Here is a 15115-nt window from a genome sequence, read left to right on the forward strand (position 1 = left end):
CCTGGTTTTCCCAAAACGAGATCTTTTCTCTTCAACAATAAAGAATATTTTTTTGAAACATCTACTCAGCATTTTGTGGGGAGGGTCACCAGTCTTGCACCCCCTCCCTCCTGGATACACCACTGCAGCAAAATGTCCGGGAGTCCTCCTTCAAAATTTTTTGAAAATTTAAAACGTTGGTTTTCGGTTGATTTCGGTGTAGATTTTGATAAATTTTCTTGTAATAGCCTTTTTTTTGTACTTTATTAACTATTGTTGTTTCAAAATAGAAAAATCAGGGTTAAAACTCTATTTGGATAATAAAATTCCATGACTTTTCCAAGACTTTTTCATGACTGCAATGAAAATTTTCATGACCTCATTACAGGGGTGATTGTGAGTTCATCAAAAAATACCTGAAAATTTCAAAGCGAGACGGGAGGGGGGGGGGATCTTTGATCCTTATTACTTAAGTGCACCTTTGCCATAGTATTAAATAGCTCTGAGTCAAAATATTGTGTGTACATGTGATTAAATTTTTAATGGGTTACAAAGTTACTTTTGAGCTGGTGTTATACAAATTATCTTGACATTTCTTTGTCCATCTTAAGAGATAGGTGTCCATCTTAAGGCTCTTGCAGGTATATTTGATGAGTATTATATAATTTAAAAAAATTGCGGAGGTAGGGAGATAAAAGCATAACAAAAAAAAAAACATAATTTCGGTATTTTCGGACATAAAAATACCGGAAATACGTCCGAAAATACCGGAAATTCGGTAAAATACAGGAACACAATCACCCCTGCTCGTTACACGAAGAGAATAGCACTATTTAATCTCAAACTTGGTAATATTTGGAAATGAGCATTAGCCAAACGTCTATATGAATGCCACAGCCTCATTGAAGCACTTACTCGTAATGGAAAACATATGAATGCACACTTAAAAAACTAAACTATTCTTATTTGTCTTCATCATATAAATTTAAGTGAAGTAAAAATGCAGTGAAGCGAATATGATGAAGCTTAAAAGTCTGATATTTTTTATAAAAACAGGCAGAATGATATTGAATGAGACAAAGGTTGAATGAGTCATCACTAAGTTTCAATAAATTTGCTTCAAAAGTTACCTTTTAGTGTCAACAGTGCCTTTAATCATCTACGTAACTTGACAGTATTTTGGTTCTTTGAAGTAAAGCCACATAGTTTAGTTCTTTATGTTTCTAAACCAGATCTTTTTTGAAGAAAACATTCAGTAATGAATCAATCTTCTGATTCAAAAGTATATTTGTTTTGTTTACAAATTTGCATATTTTAAAATGCATATAAATTAATAGGTTCAGAAATTCAAGAACACGTTTAATTCCCAACATTGAACGTCGCAATGGGTCGCATGGATTAGTTTTGTGTGCCGTATGTTGGGCCCTATTGTTTTAGAGCAGTAGAATTCCTCTTTTTCTGTATTCTATCGCCTGACTTAAGATCTTTATTTCCTAAAACATTCAACAAATTAAGATAAACCACTGATAAATTTAATAATAAAGTCCTTACGAGTGATGGAATCGAACTCGAGAGCGGGTGGGGTTTCAGTGTGCCTTGACAAACTTTTTTAAAACTGAAGTCAATCTCATGCTAGTTTAGGCATTGTGATAGGCCTATATGGCTATAGTGATTTAGTTCGAGAAAGGGGGGATCCGGAGTGATATTTGAAAAACGCAATTTTCGTTTGTTTAAGGGAGAGGGGGTGAGATTAGGGACCTCTCAAAAAAAAAAAAAAGCTAATTCAGACTATCTTTGGTAGTAATGTCAAGGAATGGAATTCGGAGCCCTACACCACAAAAACTTCGAAAAAGAAATACTAAAAATGTCAGTAAGCAATTTTTGTTGACGTTAGCAAGGGTTGTTTCCAGAAGACACATATTTAGGAGCCATCATTTTTAAGCTCTGTTTGATTAGGTAGAAGGGGTGAATATGAGACTAAATTGGGTCCTTAAGATCGGTGGTTCAACCAGCGAAATTCTCCTGACATTAAAGTCCTATAGACGCAATTTTAAATCTTCTTTAGTCTTGTCAAGGAGGTCATAGCATCCTTTTGGGTCTTTGTTTTGGAGCCACACTTAAATTTGCTGCACGTGGCAAGGGCCCTGTCCTCCTATCTAGTCTGAAAACGGGCAGTTCATTCGTGATTTTAACTATAAAAAATAGCTGTATTGGGAAAAAATTACAAAATTTTAGTTCATTATTCATATATGTTTCAGGGTTCGTACGCTCCGGGAATTCCGGGAAAACCGGGAATTGTCAGGGAAAATGACACTGCCAAAAATGTCAGGGAAGTCAGGGAGTTTTCAAATTTTGTCCTCCAAATTTTTTTTTTCCATTTTTTTCCCAAGGAACTAAGTACTATGAGATCTAGTCTTCGTTTTTATTGTGATTTCACGAAAAAAATTGTAAATTTTTATCTAAACCGACGCTGGCACTTAAAAACTGCAATCGAAAAATGAACGTTTTTTTTTTTCACAACGAAAAATGCGCCAAAAGAGCGAAGATTTTCTTACATGGAGTCAGTGAGGGGAACGCATTTCTTTCTACTGCCTTAAGTTTTAGATGGGTTGCCACAACATTCTGTTCGGTTCAGGGTTCGTACGCTCCGGGAAAACTTGGAATTATCAGGGAAAATGACTTAATCAAAAATGTCAAGGAATTTTCCAAATGTGCCCCCAAAATTTTTCTTTTCCCAATTTTTTCCCAGGGAATTTCGTTTTATAAGATCTAATCTTCATTTTTATCGATGTATTTAAAAAAAATTGTAACAATTTTAAAGCAATGAAAAAAGTGGCGACCCAAAAAATCTTCAGCAGCCGCCATTTTTGGCTCTCAGTAGTTCCCAAGGGAAAAAAAATCAGGTGAACAGCAATTATGCACAAACTCAACAGGAGAGAAGACAATTTACTGCTTCGGAAGCACAACCTGTAGATGGGAGGGTCGATCGGGGAAAATGTTTTTTTTTTTTTTTATCGGAAAATCATTTCAGCTACGTGTTAAACGTAGTCGCCATCTTTGGTCATTCACAAGATGGAAGTAGATACGATCCAAAAATGCCTAAGTTTCTAAAAACAAAGCAGAATTGGATGTTTTCTTTAATTGAGAACTGATGAAAACAACAAAAAATGGTCTGCAAATTGTTTTTGTATTATTATTTGAAATAATTTTCTTGAGAAATGAAAAATTTTGTTCTTAAAACTTAATCTTATCCTCACAGCCTCGGACGCAAATGTGATAAAAACTTTTCAATGAATTGTAGTATCATGAAGATTTATTATTTTTTAACTGTCTTCATGCAACAAATTAATAAAAAGTTATTTCTTATTTTTGGGCATAGCCGCCATATTTGGTCATTCCCAAGATGGAAGTACACAAGCCTTTTTCAAGTGCCTAAGTTCCCGAAAACGGCATTGGATGTTAATTGCAATGCAAACTATTGAAAACAACACAAATTGTGCCCTTTTTTCCGGATAATTTGTAAATATTTTCTGGAAAAATGCAAAATTTAATCTTCATAATATTTTTTTTGTTTTAATTGATTTAGACTCTTATGTGCTAAATACTGACTATTTTGCTTTTATTGTAGTTTTTTAAGGATTATTAATTATTTATTACTACTTTTATACTACAAATCCAAAAATCTACTTATTATTTTAAATTTTTCACTTTGTCGCCATATTTGATCGTTTGCACAATGGAAGTAGACTTAAACTTCCAGAAACAGAATTGGACGTTTATATCAATGTGTAATATTGAAAATAACATTAAATGTGCAAAAAGTTATGAATTTTTGAAAATTAACTATTACTTTCTGGAAAAGAAAGTTTGAAATTTTAATGTAAGCGTCCTTTAATATGTGAAAAAAAAAAAAAAAAAAAAAAGATTATTGGCATTGGCCTATGATTGGCGGATGTTGATTTTTGTTACTATGCATTACATGGTACGCCGATTGATGCAACAAGTTAATCATATTTATACTGAAATTTAGCTTTGCATTTTGCTCAATATGTTTCGTTTAACCTACTTATAAGAAAATAAAATGTATTGTAAACCAAAAGCGGATGCTAAAAGGTTGCTGCAGGACTACAGCAAAATGCTATAATATTACGCGTGACATCAAAGAAACGCTAAAATAAGTTGAAAGTACTCTGTTTTCAACAAATAGTAAACAAATTAAAACAATTTTGAACAAAATGTTTTAAAAAAACTTAAAATTTTGACAGAGAAAACAAACGAAAAAAAAACAAGTTTTTTTTTTTTTAAATCTAAGGGGAGAAGTTTCAGTTCTTCTGCATCGCTACTTTAAACAATTTTAATTATTTTGAAAATATTACTATTTAAACTTAAATTTTGAATGAAGCGAGTAACCTGGAATTTTCTAAAAAACAACCTGGAAAACCTGGAAAAGTCAGGGAACTTTTTTTAACCAAAAGTGTATGAACCCTGATGTTTGATTCTCAGGAGAGTGACAATTTTCCATTGTCACTCCATGCATCCACGTTTGTTGAACACAGAATTAGTTGTTTGAAATGCTTGCAAAACTATCTTCTCAGTGTATTTTTTTCATTTTATAAAATATATCTTCATTGTTTAAGGTCTATAAAAGCTTGGGGGTAAGCATTACTGTCCGCCCTCTGTGCTCTTTTCAGAAGCCACCCTTTCATGCTTCAGGAGGTGGCTGTTTCCCTCATCGCGCCTCCCCTGTCTACCAGCCTGATTACCGGTTCTGTCACAAATTTTGCAACCAAATGAAGCATGTGTGTTGAGTAGATATTAACGGACAATAGGCTAACACAATGTGCCTTAACATTTATTTTTCTTAAACTATGTTATGCAGTTGAGAAATAGGCACTTTGATAATTGAACATTTAAAATTCAGCATATTTATTCAACTATAAGCTATTTTGAGAGAAATTCTAGAGAAATTTTGCTTGATTAAAAGAATTACATGATGCGGCCTGTGGCCGCCCGTCTTAAAAATTCTTAAAATTTGGCAGTTTATGTTTTTCAGCTTAAAGTTCATAAAAGCTCTGAAATGGATTCAATTGGAATGAAGGCAAAAAACCTTGATGATAAAGCAATCTGAACTAATGAATTCATTCAGCTTACTGTTAACATTATGTTAAAAGGTCTCTAAATATATTCAATAAATTTTTAAGATTTATAAACATGTTATGTTTAGATAACATGAGATTTTTTTTCATGGTTTGCTTAAGGTTTCCATCATTATATACATTTTTAGTGAAAAATAATATGTTGAACAATTACTTTTCTTAACTATATTTTAGTCATGGTGTAGTATAAGAAAAAATGAATTTTTTTATTTTGTTCAGAACTAATTTTGGAACAAAAGCAATACTGTAAGATTCTGAAAATCTGTTACACACAGAAACAGGCATGATCTAGCTTTGCCAGTTGAAGTTACGATTATATAAGGCAGTATAGTTAAATTTAGATCAACACATTCTAAAAATGCAAAAACTAATGTATAAAATAAAATTAGCTGGTTTTAATCAATGATATTGTTTAAAAAAAAACGTAATTGATTTAAATCAATGATTTTTAAAAAAAAACATTACTTGATTTAAATCAACAAACACTGACAAGCAGCAATTTATAGTTTATGTATTCATTGTTAAGATACTAGTAAATTAATTGTTTTACTTAAACAAGCCATACTTGGTCAATGAAATTATTACCAAGTGTTTATGACATGTCAAAATACATCGGGTTAAATAATAAGTCTAATTCATGTCTAAGTGTTTCTTCGGGGAATGTTATTGTAAAATTCATCAAATTCTTAATGTAAAATATGCAGTTACATTTACATTAATTGCCACTCATCTGCTCTCAAAATCAGCCCTAGCAAAAATTTTGAAATTTTTTTGCTGCAGCTAAAAGCAGTGGCGTACCAAGGGGGGGGCGGGGGGGGGCGGTCCGCCCCAGGCCCCGCTTTGACATAGGCCCCCAAATTTCAATTTTTGGTTTTCACCAATATTGTCGCATATCTTGGTTTGAATGCTTAAACAAGTTGGCTTAATAAATCATATTTTTTTTAAAGACCAAATATTTGTTCACAGTGACTCCTCTTCTCGATCAATGGGGGGTTTATGATACCCAGGCCCCGCTTTGACATAGGCCCCGAAATTTTAATTCGTTTTCTTTTTCGCCAGACCTGCCTTATACCATGGTTTAGATAAATAAAAAGTTGTCTTTTTATCCAGAATGAATATTTTCTCAGTGACTCTTGCCTAAACAAAGAGAGGGCAAATTATGTCCCACAGGCCCCGCTTTGACATAGACCCCGAAATTGTATCTTATTCTTTCCAGTAGGCCTGTCATATACATCATGATTAGAAATATTAATCAGTTACCTATATATGCGAGTATATATCATAAATTTTGTTAAATATGACTTTTTTTTCAGTGACCCGTCCTAATGTACAAAGGCACATGAGCGCTTGGGCCACGAATTTAATGGGGGCCCCAAATTTTTAAATTAACCAAACCTATAAAAATCTTTTGCTTTTATTTCGTCAAGTGCTTTCAGCAAAGTTTTATGCTTTTTTTTTTCAAACAATTATAAAAAAAGAAGAAAAACTAATGCATGACAGATGCACGTTTATAATTTTTGATCATTACAGTATACAGCTAAAATATTTGTTTTATGTTTTGTTTTGTGTATTAAGACGACGATGGTCTAGTCTTAATTCATACACTATTTTTGAAACCAAATTCAAACATATAACCAAAAAAATCCAATCCTAAATGAGCAGTTGTCTATCCTTTGTGGCGTTGGAAAAATCAGCCCGATAAATTTTTCTTTTTACCAGCTGCACTTCTGTGGTTTTAAGTTTCGTCTCCTGCCCGAAGCTATAACTTCTAAGAGCAAATCGGACGGACCCCTTCTGACTCAAGCAAAGGGGACTTCCTTTTTGCTATGCCCCTTTCGACAGTATAAAACTGTTTAATTGGTCAATCCTTCGGGACTTTTGACCTTGACAATGGAGAAATGAGCTGCGGCCAAGCGAAAGAAATAGTTCCTAGCGCTTTGTCCGATAATCGGGGGAAATTACGCTCTTCGCTTTAGAAATCGGATTAGTTAGTTAAACCCACACATACGCAAAATTTTTTTGTCATAATTTCTGTCGAACATTAAATATTTTCAATTTTACCAGCGAAGCAGCGCGGAGCGTTTTCTCCACTTCAATCAATGGTGCCAGGCGAGTATAGGGTCACACCAGAGTTTTTTGTCTGAAGAACATAAAGAGCGTCTTTTTTTGTGAGTGAGATCTAGCGGAAAAGTTTTATTTAGACTGTGAACGTGTGAATTTCATCCTTATTTAGGTAAGCATGTTTTAAAAATATTTTTCTCTGAGATTAGGTGATGTTATCAGGTAAATAGTTCCCTGGTGTGTCATACTCAAAGCAATAGTAAAGGGTTTTTTCTGTAAAAACCAATTTTTATCCTAAAATTAATTAAATCTGGAGTGCCTACACGTTTCTGTTCACTGTATACTTTTGTAACCATTTCATGACTTAAATCTATAAACTTTTTACAAGAAATTTTTACATCACCGTTTCTGAAACTAAAGGTTGCAACCCGATGATAGATCGCCAACTGAATTTTAGTGAGTCGCGATATTTTAATTAATCATATGAGTTTAGTAGTTGGAAATGGAGAATTGTTTTGCAATTAACTTTTTAAATTGCTTTATAAAAGGAAAATTCGGAACCAGGCAAATGTCAAAAGTCTGCTTTTCATGTTCAAAAAACTTTGCTTTGCGTGTCAGCTGAATACAATTGAAAAATAATAGCTGTTTTAGTTTCAGAGATAAATACATAATGAGATAAATACTCTTTTCATTATGAAGCTTTTTCAATGACACAAATAATTAACTATTTTTAAAAAAGAGCAAGTGAACTGACGGAAAATAGTCAAGATTTTAAAGATTCAATGACAGAATGCCACTAAAAGCTGTTTTTTCTTCCGTTTTGACAAGCTTTCTCAAGCGAAAAAGCATTTAATTATTTGAAAAGGGGGTGGGGGTTCGGTGCGACCAAAAAATTTCGTGGACAAAAAATTTATGTGTCCGCATTTCGCGGGCATTTGCGAATGATAATATATGGCTCTCCTTGGAATTTTTATTTTTCAATAAATAATTAGGTGCAAAACAAAAAGTTAATAATAATTAAATATAATTAAATTTCATGAAAATAAAAATACTTTCTGGAACTTTTTTTCAGGAACTTTGCAAAAAATAATCTGTAAAATAATTATGTCTACATTTAGAAAATACACCCTCAGATATCTTATGGAACTTATAAAGCTTAAACTTTGCTATCTAAGAAAAGATAAGGACATTTGCGGATGATAATATATGACTCTCCTTACAATTTTTATTTTTCAATAAATAATTAGGTGCAAAACAAAAAGTTAATAATAATTAAATATATTTAAATTTCTTGAAAATAAAATTCCTGAAAAAAAGTTCTAGAAAGTATTTTTATTTTCAAGAAATTTAAATATATTTAATTATTATTAACTTTTTGTTTTGCACCTAAAATTCTTACTGTAAATGATGCACTCATTATTTATTGCAATTGTTCTAACTGGCTATTCTGCGCAACGGATGATGTAATGAGGAACTTTATTTTTTAAATATGGACTATCATATTTTATTTTTTAAGTTTCCGTATTTTCAGTCATTGTTATCAACATGAAACGCAACTATCCTAGTGGATGGGGAAAATCTAAGAAAACGAAAGCTAAAGAGTTAAAAAAAGAAAAGAAACAAATCGTACAAAAATTGAATGCTTGATTAAATTATGTAAATCAGCATTTAATTAGTAAATAAGTATCTCATATTCTTGCTGAAAAATATTCTTTACAATTATCATTTGTCTGAAACTCAAATTTTAATTTAAAACACTGATGTTCTAATTTAAAAAAAAAAAAAAAAAAAACAATTTCAACAAGCGAAACGAATGGAAATTTTTTCCTTATTTTCCAATTTTTACCACGCGGTTGAAGTTTCTTCTCTCTACTCTCAATGTTGGAGTTCTTGGCGATAGCGATTGACAAAAATAGCCAAAAATTTCTTACTGTAAATGATGCACTCATTATTTATTGCAAGTGCTCTAACTGGCTATTGTGCGCAACGGATGATGTAATGAGGAACTTTGTATTTTTTAAATATGGACTATCATATTTTATTTTTTACGTTTCCATGTTTTCAGTTATTGTTATCAACATGAAACGCAACTATCCTAGTGGATGGGAAAAAGCAAAGAAAAAGAAAGCTAAAGAGCGTGAAATGGAGCAGTTGTCTGGTTCTATTTTGAAATTTGCCCAAAAAATGTCTTCTCAATCAAGCCAAGAAGAAAGTTCTTCAACTGATGATAGAAAAGTAGATACTGTCGAAGATGGTGTCGAAGTAATAGCTCCGTTAGTACAACATCAGCAAAATACTATGGTTGATATTGACTCGGATTCTTTTGATGAAATGAATCAACATTCTGATGTAGGAGATTGGCCAGTACCATTACCAGATGAAATACGGACGCAAATTATTAGAAGAGGTAGTGAACCGTATCAAAATTTGGACGGACCCTTTGAGGCAGTTCAAAAAGCTGGAGAAAACCCTAAGGGTCAAACCCGCCAACTGAATAAAAAATGGTTCTATAAGCATCTTCCCAGCGGAGAGAAAATTTTACGAAAATGGATGGTGTATTCTCCTGCAAAAAAATCTTTGTTTTGTTTCTGCTGCAGACTTTTTGCCCTGGACGAGAAAGACTCGAACTTATCCAAATTCATCACAGGCTTTAACTCTTGGTGGAAACTAAACCCCAAAGTGGCCGACCACGAAGGATCTGGATTCCATCTTACAAATCTGGAAAAGTGGAAAACTTTGGCAGCCGGCCTTTTACAAAACAAAACTGTCGACTTTGCTGAGCAAGTAGTTATGGAAGGAGAGAGGAAAAAATGGAGAGACATTTTATATCGATTGCTAGATGTCACTCTCTTTTTGGCCAAGCAAAACTTGCCATTTCGTGGGCATAACGAGCAAATCGAGTCAGAAAACCGGGGAAATTTTCTGGAACTGGTCAACCTGCTATCTAACTACGATCCTGTTTTGAAAGAACACAACATTCGGTTACAGCAATCTTTAAAAGAAGGAAAAATTTCGGTATCATATTTATCACCAAAAGTGCAAAACGAGTTTATTTCCATCTTGGGAAACAGTATAAAAGCTGAGATAGTAGCAGAAGTTAAAAAAGCCAATTACTTTGGAATACTATTAGACAGCACACCAGACATATCTCATACTGAGCAGTTGAGTGAAGTAATAAGATACGTCCATATAGAAAACAGAAAAGTCGAAATTAAAGAATCTTTTTTGGGTTTCATTCCCCTTTATGGAAAAAAGGCTAGTGACATAGTGGAAACCATCATACAAGCCCTTGAAAAGGATGGTCTTGACTTGACACTTTGCCGAAGTCAAGGCTACGACAACGCTGCCAATATGTCAGGAATTCATTCAGGAGTGCAAGCCAAAATAAGAGAAATTAATACAAAAGCCCTTTTTGTTCCGTGCGCCAACCACTCACTAAATTTGTGTGGAGTACACGCTTTTGCGACTGTTCCTTTGTGTATTACATTTTTTGGAACGATGGAAAGCATATATAGAGTTTTCTCAACTTCAACGCATAGATGGGATGTATTATTAGAAACTGTAGGACTAACAGTAAAAAGATTAAGCGATACGAGGTGGAGTTCCCATTTCGATGCCGTGAAACCTGTGTTTCAACGTTTCGAAAATTTTGTTGAAGCTCTTGAAAAATTATGCGACAGGTCAGAAAATCTTGATACACGAGGAGCAGCAGAGGTGCTAATTACAAACATTTGTAATTTTAATTTCCTTTGCTTCCTGCACTTGTGGTATCACGTTTTAAGTGAAGTGAATCAAGTCCAGAAATACTTACAAATAGAAGGTATCACGTTGGAAAAGTCTATTACAAAATTAAAAAGTTTGAAAACATTTTTTAAAGAAGCTCGTATAGAACTCGCCTCTAATGCATTACAGTTTGCGACTTCAACTTGTGTTGAATTAAACATAGACATAGAAAGTAGAGGACGAAAGCGGTTTAAGAAAATAATGCCAGGTGAAGAGAGCAAAGATGCTGGCTTGACACCACAGCAGGAAGTGCAGCGTGCTATGCTTGAATGCATAGACAAGCTGTACGTCGAATTAGAGGATCGGACAACTTCTATGGAAAGGGTGTATGAAAAGTTTGCTGTTATTCAATCCATGCATCTTTTAGAATCAAGTGATAATCAGCTACTCCTTCTTTCAAAACAACTTACCGAAACGTTTGATGATGTTCAGCAGGAAGAAATAGTTCCCGAAATAAAGAGACTTCGAAGGCATCTTCAAGCATCTGGCATTTTGAAAGAAGATGCAACTTCATGGTCATCTTTGAAAATGCTACAATTCATAGTTGAAATGGATTTTAACGAATCGGTGCCAAACGTGTGTGTCGCTCTCAGGCTATTTTTGACAGCATGTGTCTCTGTTTCTTCTTGCGAGAGAAGTTTTTCCAAACTTAAATTAATCAAAAACTACCTTCGTTCAACTATGAGCCAATCTCGTTTATCGAGTTTAGCAATGATATCCATTGAGAACTCTGTTGCAAAGAACATAAATTTTGATGACATCATAAAACAATTTGCAGAAGCAAAAGCACGAAAGAAACGATTTTAATTTGTGCTTCATTATGTGTTAGTATCATATATGTAAATAATGTTTCTTATTACTTTATATTTTTTCCTTATTTTTCTTTTTTTTTTTTTTTTTTTGTGACAAAAGAACCTAAACCAAACCAATTTTTTTAATATAAATTTATCCAGTGCGCCATAAATAAGAATCCTTAATAAGACTCAAACTTTGATAAAGCAGGTTGTATCATTGTAATAAGCCTCAAAAGCATGCCCAACTGAAAATAATTTTCGAATAAAAATCAATTAATCTCAAATTATAAGTTTATTATCAAAACATTAAACATTTTAAACCGGTACAGTTATAAATACTTCTTCCAATAAAGCTAATCTTAGCGATTCGTATGATCTAAGCATTTCGTATTTTCTGAAACATCAATTGCGCATAAATAAATTTTAGTTTTAGGTAATGAATATTTAATAATATTTTTCTCTGTAAAGTTCATTGAAAAACCTATTTTATATTAAAAATGTGCAACAAATCTATTGCATGAGAAACTTCTTTATTTAGGAGCTGGTATTGTTATAAAAATTCATAAGCACTACCAAAGAAATCATTTTATTTCCAGTCATAGCTCAAAGGAATGTCATTAAATGTTAAAGCAAAAAAAAAAAAAAAAAAAAAAAACTTTTTTAAAATAGTTTTTGCATAATACTTTTTTCATGATATTTTAAGAAAAAATTCTTTTTTAAATCATAAATCGATATGTTTTAAAACTAGCAAATCTGTAGAGAGTTTCAGATTTATATATTATTTGACTTTCAGTGGATAAATAATCATTTATTTCATTTAAATCGGTAATTGTTCTATATTTTGAATGCCCTTATTTCTACACATGCATAAAAAATCAATAAAATGTAGTTACTAATATTTTTAAAAAATATTTCAATTCATGAGTACTAATTGAATTTTGTAATGAAGAATTGCAACTTCCATACAACTAGATTAGAATTAGCTGCTTTAATTTGTTTTATACGTTTTTAAATATATACTTGGATGTTCAGATGCAATAAATTTTTAAGATACAATATAATTTTAAGACTTTTTTTCTGTTTTTGATATTTTCTGACAAAGCACAATTTTATTAAAAATATAGCATTTACTTAATTTCACTTAAAACCATGTGTTTTACTGTGGTATTTACAATAGTGTACGAAATCAAACCAACACTACCTGAAATATGTAAAAATGTACCACTTAAAGTAATTACTGTAATATATGGTACGTACACATAGTTTGAGAAACTTCAGTTTTAATACCAGATAGGCCCCCATTTCGAGTAGTGCCCCAGGCCCCCATCCGTATTGGTACGCCACTGGCTAAAAGCCCTATGGATTTTAGTTCCTCCTCCCCACCTTCTCAATCACCGCCTCTGTGCAGAAGAAATACATTGTTGAACAAGGTGGATACAAGGGAGAGGCAATCGTTCTCTCGAAGGACCCAGCACTAGCAGTTTTTCCAAACGGAAGTTCAAAAATGCAATTTAGGCCACAATTTCAAGGAAAAGTATATGGTCCAAATCTTTCTCCTTGGGACTTCGACTTTCCTCTGATAATTTTTCAAAACTGAAGTTTCCAAAAAGCACAACTTTAGACAACCTTTGATGATGTTAGGAGGGAGTTTTATATTCCCCCGGAATTATCACAAGTTCTAAAATGGTACTTTAGAATACCTCTTTCAACAGAAAAGAATAGTTTTAGAGAATTCCTCGGCTAAATGTCTCTATATTTTAGTTTAAAAATGCTACGTCAAGTAATTGTAATCAGCTATAGTAAAAGGTAAGTTGAAATTGACCCCCCCCCCCCCTCCTTAAAACTTATTGTAGATCCGCCCTTGTTGTTGAAGTACCACAGAAAACTACAAAAATTAGTCACAAAATTTTTATGTGTTTGCAATATTATTTTTATTAAATTTAATGCTGTTATTTTATTTACTCTTTTTCTTTTTTGTGAAAAGAATTTTTTTTAAAAAATTGGACAAACGACTAAAAGTACAGTTTGACCACGAATTATCTGGAAAATTATCCTTGGTAATATCCAGTTCTGATGAATCTATCTGAATGAGGGACAGTAAAAATTTGATGAACGTGATCTGCTCATTTGACTGTGACTCTGCCTACTTTAGAAACTAACATACATCTGGAGAAGCTGGCATACCTGAAAACTAATAGACGAATCCATTTCTACCTTTTAAGTGGAAGTTTGCCTTTCCATTTAATCGGTGGTCAAACAGTAGATCTGTGACAGAATCAGAAGCAATTATCAATTTAATGGCACAAAAATGTGCCCTACATTGCTAAAGCTCAACTAGAGTACATGGGATCTACAACTGCAGTAGTACAGTGTACGCAATTCAACTTGGGATCAATTATCAAGGATCAATCCAGGTTTTATTTTTAGATTTTATGGGGAAAAAAAGATTTTTTAATGAACTTTTTAATTTTTGTGATAAAAGCTTTTTTTTTTAATCATTTTTCTTTTAATTAATTTTGTGAAAATAATCCGGTCATACTGTTGACAGAGCATGTTTAGCTATCAAAAATCGAATCTGAAATTCTTTAGGCCTTAAAAGATTCCTCTGTGAATGATTTGGAGGCTGGAGTTTTTTTTTTTTTAACGGACGTTTCGATTTCAGGCGAATTAATTGATCGAACCTAAAAGTGACAAAAGAACTGCTTTTACAAACATTTTGTGCAAGCCCTAATTTCAAGACATGATATTTTGAGAAGTGGCCGCTTATGTATTATAGAATTTTGTAAAGGGGCCGTTTTACAATACCCAATTTGTGCCTGAATTAACACGATTATATTCTTCAAATGCAATCAAATCTGTTTAGCAACAATAACGGCATCTTTAAGAAGTCAACGCAACATTGTTTTTACTGCGCAATAAGAATTTCACTGGTTTGTAGCTAAGCTCTAAATGGTACCGGTCGAAAGACAGATGAACAATTTAAACGTAAAAGAGTATTAATAACTGCTATAGATATCATTAGAATCGTCTTCTAATATTTAAGCAGAAAAGCAATAAATAAGAGCATTTAAACCACTTACATTTGTTATACTTTTACTACAGATCTCCGCACAATTCTTTACTTCCGATCTTCCGTTTGACGAAAATGGCGCAAGAGAGATACGACGAGGAAAGAGCGCCACCCCATGGACATAAAAAAAAATAGCAATGACATCTAGGGCATTAAATTTTATTAAAGTTTATACATTTTTGTTTTAGAGTCACTTTTGCATGAAAAAGTCATTACAGATTTACATAAATTTATGCCACCGACACATAAATATCCATGTTTTCTCACAAAAT

The 15115-nt window shown here is 32.7% G+C and overlaps 2 protein-coding genes across 2 annotated transcripts in view; one reads left to right on the forward strand and one right to left on the reverse strand.

The window, feature by feature from the left end:
* Window positions 1-14947, reverse strand: part of LOC129224012 (RNA-binding protein Rsf1-like) — a 32455-nt gene extending 17508 nt beyond the window's left edge. The window contains exon 1 of the mRNA XM_054858406.1: window positions 14854-14947. The gene's annotated coding sequence lies outside the window, so the exon portion shown is untranslated. The remainder of the gene's footprint in view (window positions 1-14853) is intronic.
* Window positions 9747-11786, forward strand: LOC129224362 (zinc finger MYM-type protein 1-like). Its single transcript, XM_054858805.1, has one exon. The coding sequence runs from the start codon at window positions 9747-9749 to the stop codon at window positions 11784-11786; it is 2040 nt and encodes a 679-aa protein (XP_054714780.1).
* Window positions 14948-15115: the final 168 nt, after the last annotated feature.

This window comes from Uloborus diversus, chromosome 6 (genome assembly GCF_026930045.1).
Source record: "Uloborus diversus isolate 005 chromosome 6, Udiv.v.3.1, whole genome shotgun sequence".
Taxonomy (NCBI): Eukaryota; Metazoa; Arthropoda; class Arachnida; order Araneae; family Uloboridae; genus Uloborus; species Uloborus diversus.